This window comes from Schistocerca serialis, chromosome 1 (assembly GCF_023864345.2).
Source record: "Schistocerca serialis cubense isolate TAMUIC-IGC-003099 chromosome 1, iqSchSeri2.2, whole genome shotgun sequence".
Lineage (NCBI taxonomy): Eukaryota > Metazoa > Arthropoda > Insecta > Orthoptera > Acrididae > Schistocerca > Schistocerca serialis.
The window spans coordinates 373,274,897-373,292,186 of record NC_064638.1 but is presented as its reverse complement, the minus strand read 5'-3'; the positions used below and the strand labels follow the sequence as shown (position 1 = coordinate 373,292,186).

General features: G+C 44.7%; 1 protein-coding gene across 7 annotated transcripts in view; it reads left to right on the top strand.

Moving 5' to 3' along the window:
• The first annotated feature begins 2,681 nt into the window (after positions 1-2,681).
• Positions 2,682-17,290, top strand: part of LOC126470760 (uncharacterized PE-PGRS family protein PE_PGRS54-like) — a 60,595-nt gene continuing 45,986 nt past the window's right edge. For all 7 annotated transcript variants that reach the window (XM_050098812.1, XM_050098783.1, XM_050098804.1 and 4 more), the window contains exon 1: positions 2,682-2,796. In XM_050098812.1, the coding sequence (XP_049954769.1) occupies positions 2,724-2,796 (73 nt within the window). In that variant the 5' untranslated portion in view covers positions 2,682-2,723. The remainder of the gene's footprint in view (positions 2,797-17,290) is intronic.

The window sequence follows — 17,290 nt, the reverse complement described above, 5'->3', positions numbered from 1 at the left end:
GTGCGGTTCTAGGCGCTACAGTCTGGAGCCGAGCGACCGCTACGGTCGCAGATTCGAATCCTGCCTCGGGCATGTATGTGTGTGATGTCATTAGGTTGTTGTTGTTGTTGTTGTCTTCAGTCCTGAGACTGGCTTGATGCAGCTCTCCATGCTACTCTATCCTGTGCAAGCTTCTTCATCTCCCAGTACCTACTGGTGTATTCATCTCTTGGTCTCCCTCTACGATTTTTACCCTCCACGCTGCCCTCCAATGCTAAATTTGTGATCCCTTTATGCCTCAGAACATGTCCTACCAACCAGTTCCTTCTTCTTGTCAAGTTGTGCCACAAACTCCTCTTCTCCCCAGTTCTGTTCAGTACCTCCTCATTAGTTATGTGATCTACCCATTTAATCTTCAGCATTCTCCTGTAGCACCACATTTCAAAAGCTTCTATTCTCTTCTTGTCCAAACTACACTCCTGGAAATTGAAATAAGAACACCGTGAATTCATTGTCCCAGGAAGGGGAAACTTTATTGACACATTCCTGGGGTCAGATACATCACATGATCACACTGACAGAACCACAGGCACATACACAGGCAACAGAGCATGCACAATGTCGGCACTAGTACAGTGTATATCCACCTTTCGCAGCAATGCAGGCTGCTATTCTCCCATGGAGACGATCGTAGAGATGCTGGATGTAGTCCTGTGGAACGGCTTGCCATGCCATTTCCACCTGGCGCCTCAGTTGGACCAGCGTTCGTGCTGGACGTGCAGACCGCGTGAGACGACGCTTCATCCAGTCCCAAACATGCTCAAAGGGGGACAGATCCGGAGATCTTGCTGGCCAGGGTAGTTGACTTACACCTTCTAGAGCACGTTGGGTGGCACGGGATACATGCGGACGTGCATTGTCCTGTTGGAACAGCAAGTTCCCTTGCCGGTCTAGGAATGGTAGAACGATGGGTTCGATGACGGTTTGGATGTACCGTGCACTATTCAGTGTCCCCTCGACGATCACCAGTGGTGTACGGCCAGTGTAGGAGATCGCTCCCCACACCATAATGCCGGGTGTTGGCCCTGTGTGCCTCGGTCGTATGCAGTCCTGATTGTGGCGCTCACCTGCACGGCGCCAAACACGCATACGACCATCATTGGCACCAAGGCAGAAGCGACTCTCATCGCTGAAGACGACACGTCTCCATTCGTCCCTCCATTCACGCCTGTCGCGACACCACTGGAGGCGGGCTGCACGATGTTGGGGCGTGAGCGGAAGACGGCCTAACGGTGTGCGGGACCGTAGCCCAGCTTCATGGAGACGGTTGCGAATGGTCCTCGCCGATACCCCAGGAGCAACAGTGTCCCTAATTTGCTGGGAAGTGGCGGTGCGGTCCCCTACGGCACTGCGTAGGATCCTACGGTCTTGGCGTGCATCCGTGCGTCGCTGCGGTCCGGTCCCAGGTCGACGGGCACGTGCACCTTCCGCCGACCACCGGCGACAACATCGATGTACTGTGGAGACCTCACGCCCCACGTGTTGAGCAATTCGGCGGTACGTCCACCCGGCCTCCCGCATGCCCACTATACGCCCTCGCTCAAAGTCCGTCAACTGCACATACGGTTCACGTCCACGCTGTAGCGGCATGCTACCAGTGTTAAAGACTGCGATGGAGCTCCGTATGCCACGGCAAACTGGCTGACACTGACGGCGGCGGTGCACAAATGCTGCGCTGCTAGCGCCATTCGACGGCCAACACCTCGGTTCCTGGTGTGTCCGCTGTGCCGTGCATGTGATCATTGCTTGTACAGCCCTCTCGCAGTGTCCGCAGCAAGTATGGTGGGTCTGACACACCGGTGTCAATGTGTTCTTTTTTCCATTTCCAGGAGTGTATTTATCGTCCATGTTTTACTTCCATACATGGCTACACTCCATACAAATACTTTCAGAAACGACTTCCTGACACTTAGGTTAGTTAGGTTTAATTAGTTCTAAGTTCTAGGCGACTGATGACCTCAGACGTTAAGTCGCATAGCGCTCAGAGCCATTTTTTTTCTCCACTTGGCAGACCCTTTTGTAGAGTCCACAGCTCCTCTCACTGTCTCCAAAAGACAAAAGACAGTATGGAAACTCAAATGGCTACAATGAACTACAGGTAAAAAGTGACAGTCGATAAGTAAAGCCATAGCAATTGGAATACCGACATGCAAAACAAAAACGCTGCGAAGTTACGCTTCCAACCTAATTAGCGGTGTGGATCGTACCAACTTTGAGCTGTTGCATTGAAATGCTGATTGTTAGTAGCATCCGAGCCAAACTGACGTTTGTTTGAAGCCATCTCCACGATGTTAAAGTTTAATAGAGGTAAGGTATTTCTGACGCCGCAATGAGACAAATGTCACTAGCTTGCGTGTACTGTACTTGTTATTAAACGTAAATGCGGATATAAGATTGTGATCTAATTCCTGGAACATCACATCCACAGGGAACAAAGAGCGCATCGGTAAAACCCCGGGCCAGCTGCAGCTGCGCCGGGGTGTCCTCTGGCCGCAGCTCGCGCAGCGCGGCGCCTGCGTCCCGGAATTCCGCGCTCGCCGATCTTCCCTCCCCCCCCCCTCCCCCCTCTCCCACCAGTCCCCTACAGCTGGTAACGCGGCGCCTCTTCTCCGCCCCCGCCGCAGACCCCGATATAAAAGCGCGAGCCTGCCCGTCGCATCGCACTGGATGCGAGCGAGCTCACCATGGCCGCTCACCGCCGCACCGCTCATCTGCTTGTAGCGTACCTGTTGGTTGCCACGGCAACCGCCACACCAGGTCAGTACAAAACTGCCTTACCTCCCTGCTGGACGCAACTACACGTTTCTTGCTACAGAACATCCTTGTCTCCGGTATTAAGTCTTTTTTTTCTGTATAGGACCTACTACGTCGTATGTCATATCACTTCAATGTGTCTGTACCATTGTAGACTGTCCGTTTTTAGGAGTGAAATTTGGTTCAAATGCACAGCGTCTTATGTTATTTTGGAAGTATTGTATGAAGGCGATTTTTTGCGATATCACACTCCGAACCTTTTTTTCCATCAGGGTCAGGAAAAGCTTGTTGGGGCAGTGGCTATGTACTGTGATTTTTGTGGATAGTGCTTTCTTGTGGTCTGATAGCGCCCGTCACGATTACGTCTCCTATGTCAACCTCTTTATTACCGAATAGAACATACAGTGTGGCGCACTAAATGTGTTACCATATTGTTTTTGAGTATAAACTTTATTGTCAATACAATCTGAAAGGAACATATACTACATTGAAGAACCGTCCATGGAGATTTGTTCTAACTCGGCACATTCTCAATATGTCCACCATCTCGCTTCCTAACTTCCTTCAGACGAACACTGAAGTTAGTGATTACCCTACGGCACATGTCTTCCGTAATTTCACTGCAAGCTTGAAGAATAAGTCTTCTGAGCTCCATTAAATCACGTGGACGTTTCGGGAAAAATTTTTCCTTCAGGTACCCCCAAAGAAATAAGTGACATGGATTGAGGTCTGGACTATTGGGGGGCCAATTTCGTCCGTCATTCAAGCGACCTGGAAACCTGAGTGAAATGATCCGCATGTCGAAATGCCCGTGTAAAAACTCCAACACAGTGTTTGCAGTATGTGGCCTTGCTCCATCTTGCATGAACCACTGCGTGTTGAAGGGAAGGCAGTCGCAAGGAGCTGTGGAATGAAGCTGTTGCGAAGCATGCTCAAATAACGCTCGCTGTTCACAGTTTCGTCAAAGAAAAAGGGTCCAATAAGTCCGTGACAGGAAATCGTTGCCCACGCTGTAATCCTCGGAACCACTTGTGGGTTTTCAGTGGCCCAAAAGCGTACATTTTGTTTGTTAACCATACCGTCTAAATGAAAATGCGCCTCGTCTGATAAGCAAATGTTGTTGAGAGTTTCTTCCGTATCCTCCGCCAACTGAGCAAACAGTAGTCTCTGCTGGTTGTGTTCTTCAGTGAGCTTCTGTGCACAGGTCATTTTGTATGGGTACATATGGAGGTCACTTTTAAGAATGCTTTGAACGGAGCGTCTGGATATTCCCAGTTGCACTGCTGCCTTTCTACACGATTTCCCGGGACTTCTCTGTACAGCAACTCGTACCGCTTCAGTATTCTCCGGCGAACAAACAGGCTTAGGCTGAGGTAGCTTCGCTTCCAATACTGTTCCTTCCTGTACTCTATCGTACAACCTGTGGATGGTCTTCTTGCAAGGGACCCATCGTGTATTAAACTGTTGTCGAAAACGCCTCTGAGTCACAACAAGGCTTTTCGTTTCATCAAAAAGTAACACAATTGCCGAACGTTGCTGTGTCGTCAGTCTTCCATTGTCAGCCATTGCTGCTTACAAGTCTCCCAGCGGCAGTATCGTGAATTACACGTCATTTCGTAACTCATTTGTTTTTCCAAGCTCTGCTGGTACTGCTGTAGAGATCCCAGAAGGATATCTAATATGCGTCGTACATTGTGGAAGAAACAATTGGTAACACATTTCGTGCGCCACCCTGTACATGCAACATTCTCGGTTGTGTGTGAGGCTTTATGAGTGTGTGTGTGTGTGTGTGTGTGTGTGTGTGTGTGTGTGTATGTTCCACTACGGTTTGTTCCCTCTACAACTCCATCTTGCGCCGTGGAAGTTATTCCCAGATGTCTTACCCCGTATCCTGACATTCTCTCCCGTCTCCTTATCAGTGCTTTCCACATATTCCTTTTCTCGCCGATTTTGTGTAGAAACTCTTAATTTCTGGATTTATCAGTCCACTTAATTTTCAGCATTCCTCTACAACACTACACCTCAAATGCTTTACTCTCTTCTTTTCCGTTTTTCCTTATCGTCCATGGTTCACATCCTGCTCCAGACGTTCATACTCGTAAAATTCTTCCTAAAATTAAGGCCGGTGTTTGATGTGGATTTCTTTTAGTAGGGAGAGCTCTTTTCACTTGTCCTAATCTGTGTCTAGTAGCATCCCTGCTTCGTCCATTATGCATCATTTTGCTTCAAGGATAGCACAATTCCGTCTACTATGTGGTCGCCAGTTTTAGAGACAAGTTGCTTTACTCTCAGTCCATATTCTGTGCCCTCTAGACTGTTCATTCCGTTTAACGGGCCCTGTAATTCTTCCTCACTTTCACTCTTCATATCCATATCTTTAGCGAATGTTACCTGTGACATGTGTACACTATTGATTTTAATCCCGCTCTTCAAACTTACTTTATTTTCATCGTTGCTTCTTCTACGTTCAGTTGGAGAGAGAGACCTCACCCTCGCCTCACTCCTTTGTAATCAGAGTATTTGCTTTTCCATTCTTATTGTTCCCTATTGATTCTTTAATATACTGTATATTAACCGTCTTTCTCTGTAGCTTACACCTATTTTTACAAGAATTTCAGACATCTTGCTACATTTAACGTTGCTGGACGCTTTTTACTGCTCGAGATACCCTGTGAAGATGTCTTGATTTTTCTGATGTCTTGTGTCCATCAAGCGCAGCATCAGAAGTGCGTCTTTCGTGAAGTCAAACAGATCGTCATCTACCCGATGATATGGAATGTCGAGCAAAAACTTAAATTAGGAATGTGGAGATTAAAACCTACGAGATCTGCTACTCACACATTTGAGAAATTAGTTCTGATGTGCATGGACGTTTCGAGACACATATTCGCATTTGCAATTGTACTCTTCAATGAACTGTGCTACAACGTGTACTGTGTGGTACATGGTATATTGTAATCGTCCTGCCCCTGTGGCCGCATTTCTATTACATTTTCATACGAAACGCGGAAGAAACACTAAACACCCTTACGTGAAAGCCTGTGTTCCTTTAATTTTCCCTATGCACTTGATCTCTTCTCCTAATTGATTTGTATCTGCAGAAAAACAGTATGGGGTTTGTGGGTCCGTCTTGAAACAATAACTTTCTGTTATTCTCCATAAACTTGTATTCGTTGAACTTCCCCATCATCTACAGGTATTTTTACTGTAGTTCGTCGGAAGTTGGGATTTTACATAGTTGAAAAACGTTAATTTCCATTATTTTTCATTTAAGTTTTCGCTTATGTTCATTGCAGTATCTTTTACCTTTTTTCCTCACATGTCGCTACTTTCATAGCCTATTGTGCATTTCTCACACAGCAACAAGGGCATCTATTACTACTGATTTTATTTTTGACCTTCCATAATATCTGTATTCTGAAACTGCGAAATCACGGACGATTCTTCGCATTGCAACCATGATTACGGTTTCAGAATATCCATGGAGAACTCGAACTTTAGCGACAAATTTCTGAGGATGTTCGGGGGGTTTTCTGAGTATTTTGATGTAAGGAAAGCGTAGTCTCGGTTTGTTACACGAATTACCCCAGTTTAAATAGCATCACAGTAGCGAAAAATCCTGTAATATGCAATTAGTAAAATGTACAAGACACAGATGTGAGTAATCCGATGACCCTCAGGCGAAACACGTACACTTTTATTACAGTTTTTTCAATCTCCTCCGTCAGTGCATAGTGAACTCATTCACGAGGTGCCTATAAGTCAACAACAGTAAACTTATCCATTCTGATCCATACGGCTGTGTAACACTGTTAACGTACAGCAACACGATACCTTGACAGAATCGAACAGTACTGGGTGCAAGCTTGAGGTACAAAATGGTTCAAAATGGTCCCAGCACTATGGGACTCAACATCTGTGGTCATCAGTCCCCTAGAACTTAGAACTGCTTAAACCTAACTAACCTAAGGACATCACACACATCCATGCCCGAGGCAGGATTCGAACCTGCGACCGTAGCAGTCGCTCGGTTCCGGACTGAGCGCCTAGAACCGCTAGACCACCGCAGCCGGCTGCAAGCTTGAGGTCGAAACGTGAAGTAGACCTAATCGTTGTCAACAGCAGGTATCGTGAATAAATGGAACATGTTTGTTTCGAAACAAACCACACAGGGCATGTCGTCAACATTTGCAGTGCTCTGCAAATATTCTCAGTACAATACAGGTACCAAGATAAATGGGGTAAGAAATAACACGACATGAAATTACTTTATAACGAGCCACCGGAGACCACGAGGCTCTTATACTAAGAGGGTCAGAAAATATCGAGGAACAATATTTGATACTTTGTTGGTGGAGTGCGAGTTCACCCTTCAGACGTTATGAAAGACTAAAAATAAATTTCGTTAAAATGAGGCTCTCAAGTTGCAAATGACACGCTGTACGAGAAACGCACAAAAATTTATCAAAGTAATGACGTGTGAGAAACAGGAAAAGCAAGAGTTATTGCACTGAACATAAAAAACTGCTCAGAATAGTATTAAAAATTAACATGCTCCACTAGCAAACAATCTGTATTTTACATGTTCTAGAATGAAAAAGATACATTTTGGGGAGAACAAACAAATTTTTACATCGAGGGAGACTCACAGTTTTACCATCGTGGTCATTACGCAAGACATTTGCTGGTGGAATGGGGACGTTTCTTGGTTTGCATTGGACCTTCGGTGCTCGGAAATTTGACCGTAAGATTTTACAGGACAAACGACATCTTTCTTGTAATGTCTCCAACTAATGTTCATACCGTATTCCTCCCACTATCTCGTGACAACTGAAGAGCTACGTAAAGAGATGTACAACTCTCCTTCGAATCCACCAATTCCGTTAATCAACACCAGTAAGGGTTGAACACCGATGAATGCGATGGTAGAATGAGTAGTGTGCAGCAACCTTCATTGTTGATAAATATTGGTTCCTTACTATTTTTCTGATCATTTCACTCTAATACAGGTTTTTCTGCTTCTTACACAATAAATCAACATTATCAGATACTGCTACATGCTCTGATGAGCCAATACATAATAACCACTGCCCATCGCGAGGAGGAATCTCGATTGGTGGCGTTGCGAGCACGTGACACGGTAATGAAAGTTTATAACGGGACCAGAGACGAGTGGTGCATTATTCTAGCCACGACAAGGGCTTAAATTGGGAAATCCGCTGACATAAACGGCTTTGACAAAGGACAGATTCTTATGGGTTGGCGCCTGGGATCGACCATTTCAGAAACAACACAGCCGGTCAACTTTTCCCGCGCTAGAGCATCTACGGACGATGTCCACGCCTTATCACAGAACGTGGAGTTCGGAGGCTGCCCGCCGCGCGAGGCAGCCGCGTGGTCTGATACGCTTTGTCACGGTCCGCGCAGCTCTCCTCGTCGAAGGTTCAAGTCCTCCCTCGGCCATGTGTGTGAGTGTTGTCCTTAGCGTAAGTTAGATTAAGTAGTGTGAAAGTTCAGTAACAGATGACCTCAGTAGTTTGGTCCCGTAGAACTTACCACAAATTTACAATTTGAGCGTATCCTACTCTGTAAGGTAGGATGGAACTGTGGCAGATCCGACGACAAGGTACAATGCTGGTGCAGCTGCAAGTGTTTCGGAACACACCACTCAGCGCACCTTGTTGAATGAAGGGCTTCACAGCAGACGACCCCTACGTGATCCCATGTTAACACGACGACATTGTCAGTGACGATTGCAACTGGCACAGGATCAGCGACGCAGGACTGTGGATCAGTGGGAACTTGTGGCCTGGTCGGAAGAATCACGTTTCGTATTACGCCAGGTAGATGGGCGTACGCGGATGCACCATCCGCGGCTCGAAACGAGCTCTGTGCAAAGGACGCAGGCCGATGGGAGCAGTGTTATACTATGGAGGAGCGTTCGTTCACCTGCGTTTCCGTGGAACCCGTAGTAGTAACCGAAGGCACCATGACGACTGTGGATTATGTGAACATTATTGTGGAGCACCTGCATCCCTTCCTGCTTGATGTATTTCGCAACGGCGTTTTCCAGCCGGATAGCTGTCCATGGCACAAGGCCAGAATCGTGCTACAGTGGTTTGAGGGGAATGCTAGTGAACTCATGTTGATGTCTTGTCCACCTAAGTAGCTTGATCTGAACTCCATGGGACACATGTGGGACGCTTTCGGGTGCCAGTTTCACACCCACAAACCGTGGGACCGTAATTTACGGGAATTGCGTGACTGTGCGCAGACGTGTGGTTCCATATACCTTTGGAAACATGTAGACTCTGTACCACTGTCGCTGCTGTACTGAGTTCCCAAAAGTGGAGCAACACCTTATTAAGTAGGTGGCCATAACGTTCTGGCTCGTCGATATCTTTTGCAGATGTGATTCTTTCCACTGATCGCCAGTTATATGCTTAATGGATGGCGTGGATTTTCGTCTACTTACTTTTACTGATTTTATTTATGTTGGGGATGGCTGCCAGTCACCAAGTGCTAATGATTCCCTCTGGAATTCATGTCAATGTTCTAACGGCGCCGCTTCCTCGAACACAACTACGTAATCTGCGTACAGCATCATAGAGCTACAAAATGATTTTTTTGGTTTTTTGCATATTTTCATTTCTGCGAGTGAGCCTGATTAAGAACTGTGTACTAAATTATCTTTTTTCGGAGATCTTTAATCAGATCTCATACCAGTTACGATTTTATTTGCTAGGTGATCTTGGAGAATTGTATCGAAGGTTTTCGACGAATAAAGAACCACGCCATCAACCTGTGCTCTGCTACTGACAACATTTTGTGTCTCGCTCTGTTCACTCACATTCGGTTTCACACCGTCGGTACCTGACTTATCTGTATCAGTTCCTGGAAAGTAGTGGTTCCGTCTCCAACAAAAGTCACCATACATAATATATACCAGATTTAGTGCTGCTCCAGTTCCTTTCTAACGTTTGGTTGTCGCGTACCCACTATCCTTCCAGTACGGTAGCTATCGTGATTCTACTGGCAAAGTTTATATTATCTTCGCATAGCCAGAGAGAGGGGGGAGGTACTTTATACCTCCCTTTTGAAAAAATTGTAATCTAGTCAGTTACTTTACATTTTAAAATTTTGAAAAAAAATATTTATTGTTCATAATTAATTCTTCTAGCAGATGTCATAAATGTTTTAAATTTTTAATCAAATTCTTGGTAGTAGATGCTTTCCCCAGTATCATACTCAATATTTTCAGACTGAAGACCTTACTTACACATCGCCGGCCGAAGTGGCCAAGTGGTTCTAGGCGTTTCAGTCTGGAACCGCGTGACCGCTACGGTCGCAGGTTCGAATCCTGCCTCGGGCATGGATGAGTGTGATGTCCTTAGGTTAGTTAGGTTTAAGTAGTTCTAAGTTCTAGGGGACTGATGACCTCAGCTGTTAAGTCCCATAGTGCTCAGAGCCATTTGAACCATTTGAACTTACACATCAACACCTCTTTAAGTATATTGTGAGTAAAAGTGTACAACAATTAACGGAATCTGCATATTTTAAATTTTTTACGGTGGCGTAAAGAACCACCCTCTCCCATGGCGACGTGCGTTATGGAAATTGAGTTGGTACCGGTAGGGTTAAAGATCATAGTGCATAGGCATCTGTCCCTGCTTCTGAACAGAATACTCACACTGCTAGGAGAGAAGTATGGATTATTTTCATCGGTTCTCTATTGAATCAAATCCTTAAAAGAAACAGGAGTTTCTACAGTTCTGTTCCATCCAACTAATGTTTCAAATCCCAAGAAGATATAAAATAAGCTAACAGTTACCATAATCAGCGGGAATAATTGCGATTATCAAGTGCTCCTGTTTCAAGCGTTGAGAAGGGATATGCATTGGGATATGGTAGTCTGTCGGTGAGCAGTTTACATGCTCACCGAAAAACAAGTCATATTTATGATATCTTCTATCATTTCTCAGTAGAACACTTTCATATTAACGTTGAAGAACATAAAAGCTTCGTTTTTCTGCTAATATATATATATATATATATATATATTTAAACCTATTTCTCAACTTATTTGGCCGTGTGGAGCTTAACCCTTACCTGGTTGTAACAGCATCTGAGTCCATCCACACTCTTAAGCTTTATGTTATCCAATCAACCAGCCACTCAATGCCAGACCTCAATCCCAATTCTTCTCCACAAACGTGCACCACAATAGAATTGTCATATATCTTACATTGCAACTCCTCACAACCTATACTGTTATATTCATGCTTCTTTGGTGCTTTAAAATTACATGTCTTAGTTAAATACTGCGTCTGGTACTGTTCATCTCGAAATCTGTAATTTAATGTGTTTTGTGTATACCATAACGAGCAGTCGAGTTGACGTTTCTCACCTAATGTCATGACCAAACACTGAATGAGTGTTGACAGTACCTATGTTTCTAATGTTTGGTCTTCTATGCGCTAGTGTCCCTTGTGAACAGTAGCCAGTTGATTCCTGACGTTGGTCTAATAAGTTGAAAAACAGATTCGAAGTATACAAATATTAGCAGAAAAAACGCAGTTTATTTGTTTTTCAGCCTTAAATACAAAATACGTACCTGTAGAAGGAAGGAACAATGTTAGATTGTATTGTAGCTTCAATATTGACATTGTCGCCGACTGAACAGGCTCCGAATACGCGATGGCATTGAAATAATGATGCCAGGGTTTTCCTGAAATGATTTAGGAGCAGCTACGTCAGAATGATCGGACTTAAATCCTCCTACACAATGCTAGGCGAGTGGTATAACTACTGTGTAACCTCATTCGATATGTAGAGTATGGATGATGCATAAGTTCGTAGCGTTTTTGTTTGGTATGTTGGTATTCCGGTTGCTATGGGTTTATTTATCGACTGTCATTTTTTACCTGCAGTTCACTGTTGCTGTTTGAGTTTTCATACTGTCCTTTGTTATTTGGAGACAGTCAGAGGAGCTGCGGACGCTACAAACTGTACTGCCAAGTGGAGAAATCGGAATATTTCTGACATATTCTTCTGTTAGAGTTCGCTAGGGGGATGACAGCAGTGGAGGCAGCCAGAAATATTTGTGCCATGTACGGGGATAATGCCATTAGATAGAGCAAGGCAAGAAAATGGTTTTCTCGTCTTAATGAGAATCGTTTTTACAGTAATGATTCTTCATGTTCAGGAGGACCTTCGGGGTTTGATGAAGATCGTTTAAACGCATTAATCCACAATGATCCATGTCGGTGTACTCGAGTACCGGCAAATTTGATGAACTGTGATCATTCTACCATCGTGTGACATTTTCATGCAATGGGGAAGGTTCAAAAATTGAGTGTATGGGTACCACATGCTCTAAGCAGAACTCACAAAAATCAGCTGGTGGCGATGTGTGCATCTCTGCTTACTCCTCATCAATTGACTCGTGAACAACACCAGCCATTCCTACCCTGTATCAAAAAATGGCTCTGAGCACTATGGGACTTAACATCTATGGTCATCAGTCCCCTAGAACTTAGAACTACTTAAACCTAACTAACCTAAGGACATCACACAACACCCAGTCATCACGAGGCAGAGAAAAATCCCTGACCCCGCCGTACCCTGTATCGTTACTGGTGGCGAGAAATGGTGTCTTTATGCTGACATAAGAAAAAGAAAGGAATAGTTGAGCCCAAAAAAGTAGCAAATCCCAGTAGAAAGATCTGGGCGCATTCAGGAATGATAGTGTTATGCGTCTGGCGTAACAGCGGCGGTGCGGTGTATTGCGAATTGCTTCCGCGAGGTGTAACCATCACTTGTGACATTTTTGTTAACAATTGGTACGTCTTGTAGACGCAATGAAAAACAACGACTGCGTGAAATAATGCTACTCCACGATAACCCCCGCCTTCTTTCTACTTTACTGACAAAAAAGACAATACAGTAGATGGGCTGGGAAGTCATTCCGCACCCACCTTATTCACCCGATCTTGCGCCCTCAGATTTTCACCTTTCCCGCTCGCTATCAACAACCTTCAAGGAATTTCCTTTCCGGGTGAAAATGCGCTCAGAACACGGCTCAACGAGTTCTTCGGCTCAAAACCACGTCTTTTCTTGTCACGGAATCGAAAAATTACCCCATCGTTGGAAGATTGTTGTAAATAGTGAGGCAGAACGCGTTACCGACGACTAAAGGCTCTGTTGTTATGTGTATCTGTTGTGTTTATTAAACTTACGAAAAAACGCTACGAACTTCTGTACTAACCCAGTATTTCAATACATTGACGAACATAAGCTAAAGTCAACTCATGATCAAGCAGCTATGTATTTTTAACAAGATCTGTATTGTATTTTCACTACTGACTTTTCTCTTATTACAATTTGTTAACTGCAACTCTCGAAACTGTTGTGCAGAAAATAAACCGACTGAAGACTTTCTGGCGATTTAGGTGAGTCTGATTAGTGAACTAACGTATTAGCAAACTCGAATCAAATCTTTTTGTGTATTAGACCTCGTTGTTTTGTAACACTGAAAACGGATATAAGAAAAACGACGTTTCCGCGGTACTTCCATCGGTTTTCAGGGAGACCAGCTTGTAGCCTTGATCAGGTTGCAATAATCAGATACAATGTTTGTACATTTAGTTGTTGTTAGCGGAGGAGAAGTGTGGACACCTCAGTTTATATTTCCAGAAACCTTGTTGCGTAAACTCGAGAGTAACCAACCGTTCATAGATGTATGGCCCACTGGCCCCATCTTCTTTGACAGAGACTCGAATATTTCTTGCACAGACAACAAAGATGAAAATAAATGACTGTTAAAGACAAAGGAACCAGTTTTTACTTTTCTCCATTAGTTACACGTGAGATCAAGTAATGTGGACTTCATTATTTTACTGTAAGATACTTACGAACGAAGTTGTAAAAGGAGGGGAGGACGTCCGAACACCTTTTAGGGAACCCAGATAAACAAAGAGATGGAAGAAAAGAAGTAAATGACATTTCTGAGACGAACAATAAATATCTGAAGTGCTAGGAGGAATATTTGTTTACTTCTCGATCTAAAGATCCAGGAAATAGTCGCTAACGCCTCCTGGACGTAGGCAAAACTGCAATCACAGTCCCACTGACGTAACATATCCGCAACGGTAAGACGCCCAAGCAGCACTTAACAGAAGTGTGCCAGGTAAATATAGCACCTGTTTACGAATGTCGTAGTGACAATTGACGGTCTGGAAGAAGCAGATGGGTTAAAATTGTACTCTACTAAGTGCACAGTCACTGTCGACAAATCTGTAGTTCCAACACAGCCATCAGTCGCTTGTCTGTTAACTTGTAAAGTAAGAGTACAACATTATCTGAAATTAACCTAACTGAATTCCACACAACAGAACGCATTAGAAGCTCTGTATTGCGTCACTCCTCTATCTTCCGCATGTTCAGGTGAAACGGCATTTCAATGGGAGAAGTCATGGTCAAGAGGGAAATGTATCTATCCAGAAGTTCTGCATAAAGTCTCGAAAGGTCACAGTAATCTGTAAGAAACTGTCAGCACGTTTATTTGCAGGTGCGCTGTTATTTAGTTAAAATAAGCAATGTTGCGTGGTCCTCATCCCGGTGCGAGCACTTCGGCGGCTTGCGTGCCATCTCTTAACTTATTAATTCAGTCACGATCCTCTTTTGGCATCACGCACCTGAGTACACCCGTCCCAGACCTTCCCCACGCCACAAAGATCTGGCAAGGTCAGCATGTATCGAAACTTGAACTTTCTCTCTACCAGTTAACCATTAGGCCGCACTTACGTTTCTTTCCTATTTTTACCATCTTAGTAGTGACGTATGTGTAAAACAGTATACAGGTTGTGTGAATAACTTGCCCTTTAATATGAATAGTGTTGGAGCGACAGTAGTAGAAACCTGACCAGAAAATGACCTTTCAAAATGTTATGGCATTTTATTTTATTTATTTATTTATTTGACTTTCCTCCTCATTCATATTTCCTTATACAATGACGAAACAAATCGGAACACCAAAAAGTAATTAGTGCAGAATAATGAAATTTCGGGATACATTTGTCTAGGTAACAAATTTAAGAACATCACGCTATCACAGGTTAATGCAAGCGCGAAATAACCCATTGCAAATGTGAAATGCTGATACATTAATACATCTACATCTACATCTGCATACATACTCCGCAAATCCACAATACGGTGCGTGGCGGAGGGTACCTCGTACCACAACTAGCATCTTCTCTCCCTGTTCCACTTCCAAACAGGACGAGGGAAAAATGACTGCCTATATGCCTCTGTACGAGCCCTAATCTCTCTTGTCTTTGTGGTCTTTCCGCGAAATGTAAGTTGGCGGTAGTAAAATTGTACTGCAGTCAGCCTCAAATGCTGGTTTTCTAAATTTCCTTAGTAGCGATTCACGAAAAAAACGCCTTCTCTCCTCTAGAGACTCCCACACGAGTTCCTGAAGCATTTCCGTAACACTCGCGTGATGATCAAACCTACCAGTAACAATTCTAGCAGCCCGCCTCTGAATTGCTTTTATGTCCTCCCTCAATCCGACCTGATAGGGATCCTAAACGCTCGAGCAGTACTCAAGAATAGATCGTATTAGTGTTTTATAAGCGGTTTCCTTTACAGATGAACCACATCTTCCCAACATTCTACCAATGAACCGAAGACGACTATCCGCCTTCCCCACAACTGCCATTACATGCTTGTCCCACTTCATATCGCTCTACAATGTTACGCCCAAATATTTAATCGACGTGACTGTGTCAAGCGCTACACTACTAATGGAGTATTCAAACATTACGGGATTCTTTTTCTTATTCATCTGCATTAATTTACATTTATCTATATTTAGAGTTAGCTGTCATTCTTTACACGAATCAAAAATCCTGTCCAAGACATCTTGTATCCTCCTCCTACAGTCACTCAACGACGACACCTTCCCGTACACCACACCCGTACACCGGTGTAACCGCCAGAATGTTGAATGCAAGCATGCAAACGTTGAATGCATTGTGCTGTACAGGCGCCAGGTGTCAGCATGTCAGTTTGTGGGAATCACTTGACCGGTCAATACCCAGGGACGGGTAATGCGGGTTGTAGATGACACTGGGGTTGACGTCCGATGATGTCCCATATGTGCTAGACTGGAGACAGAACTGGTGATCGAGCAGGCCAAGGCAACGCTGCAGAGCGTGTTGGGTTACATCAGAGGAATGTGGGCGAGCGTTATCCTGTTGGAATGCTGTTCAAATCAAATGGCTCTCAGCACTATGGGACATGACATCTGAGGTCATCAGTCCCCTAGACTTAGAACTACTTAAACCTAACTAACCTAAGGACATCACACACATCCATGCCCGAGGCAAGATTCGAACCTGCGACCGTAGCAGCAGCGCGGTTCCGGACTGAAGCGCCTAGAACCAATCGGCCTCAACGGCCGGCGGGAATGCTGTTCCTGAAAGTCACCACAACAGGCTGAATCACCAGAGTGAGGTGCAAATTTGCAGTCAGGGTGCGCGGGACAATCACCAGAGTAATCCTGCTGTCATACGAAAGTGCACTCTAGACCACAAGTCCAGCTGCATGTCAACTGTGTCTAGCAACCAGGTAGGTTGGTTGCAGGCCCTCAGCTTCCTCCTTCTAACCAATATACGGCCATCATTCGCACCGAGGAAGAATCAGCTTTCATTAGATGACACGACCTCCACTTGCCTTCCAATGAACTCTCGCTTGACACCACTGAAGTCGCTAAAGGCGGTGGTGGTCTGGAGTCAATGGAATGTACGCTACAGGGCATCTGGCTCGGAGCTGTCCTTAGGTAATCGATTTGTAACAGTTCGTTCTCTCATTGTGGTGCTAAGAGCTCTTCAGATTGTTGCTTGAGATCCAATGGTTGAAATGGTTCAAATGGCTCTGAGCACTATGGGACTTAACAGCTGAGGTCATCAGTCCCCTAGAACTTAGAACTACTTAAACCTAACTAACCTAAGGACATCACACACATCCATGCCCGAGGCAGGATTCGAGCCTGCGACCGTAGCGGTCACGCGGTTCCAGACTGAAGCGCCGAGAACCGCACGGCCACACTGGCCGGCGAGATCCAATGCGATGCACCAGAGTCATACACCAAACACGAAGGTCTTCTCTCTCGGTAGTAGCACTTGGCCGACCGGAGACCGGTCTTCTTGCTACCGTACATTTCCCTCACCATCACTGCCAGCAGTCGTTTACAGTGGATACAACCCTGCCAAGTCTTTCTGCATTTTCGCAGAAGAAACATTCAGTTTCTCGTAGTCCTATTACACGACATCGTTCGAACTTGTGAGGTGCTGATAGTGGCTTCTTTGTCGCTTTAAATGCATTCAAGACTAACATCAGCTCACCACGTCCAGCCTCAAAGATAAATAACGCTCACGACCGTTGCAGTGCATATTTTAGGCAAACCTGATTTTCTTTGTCATAATGATGC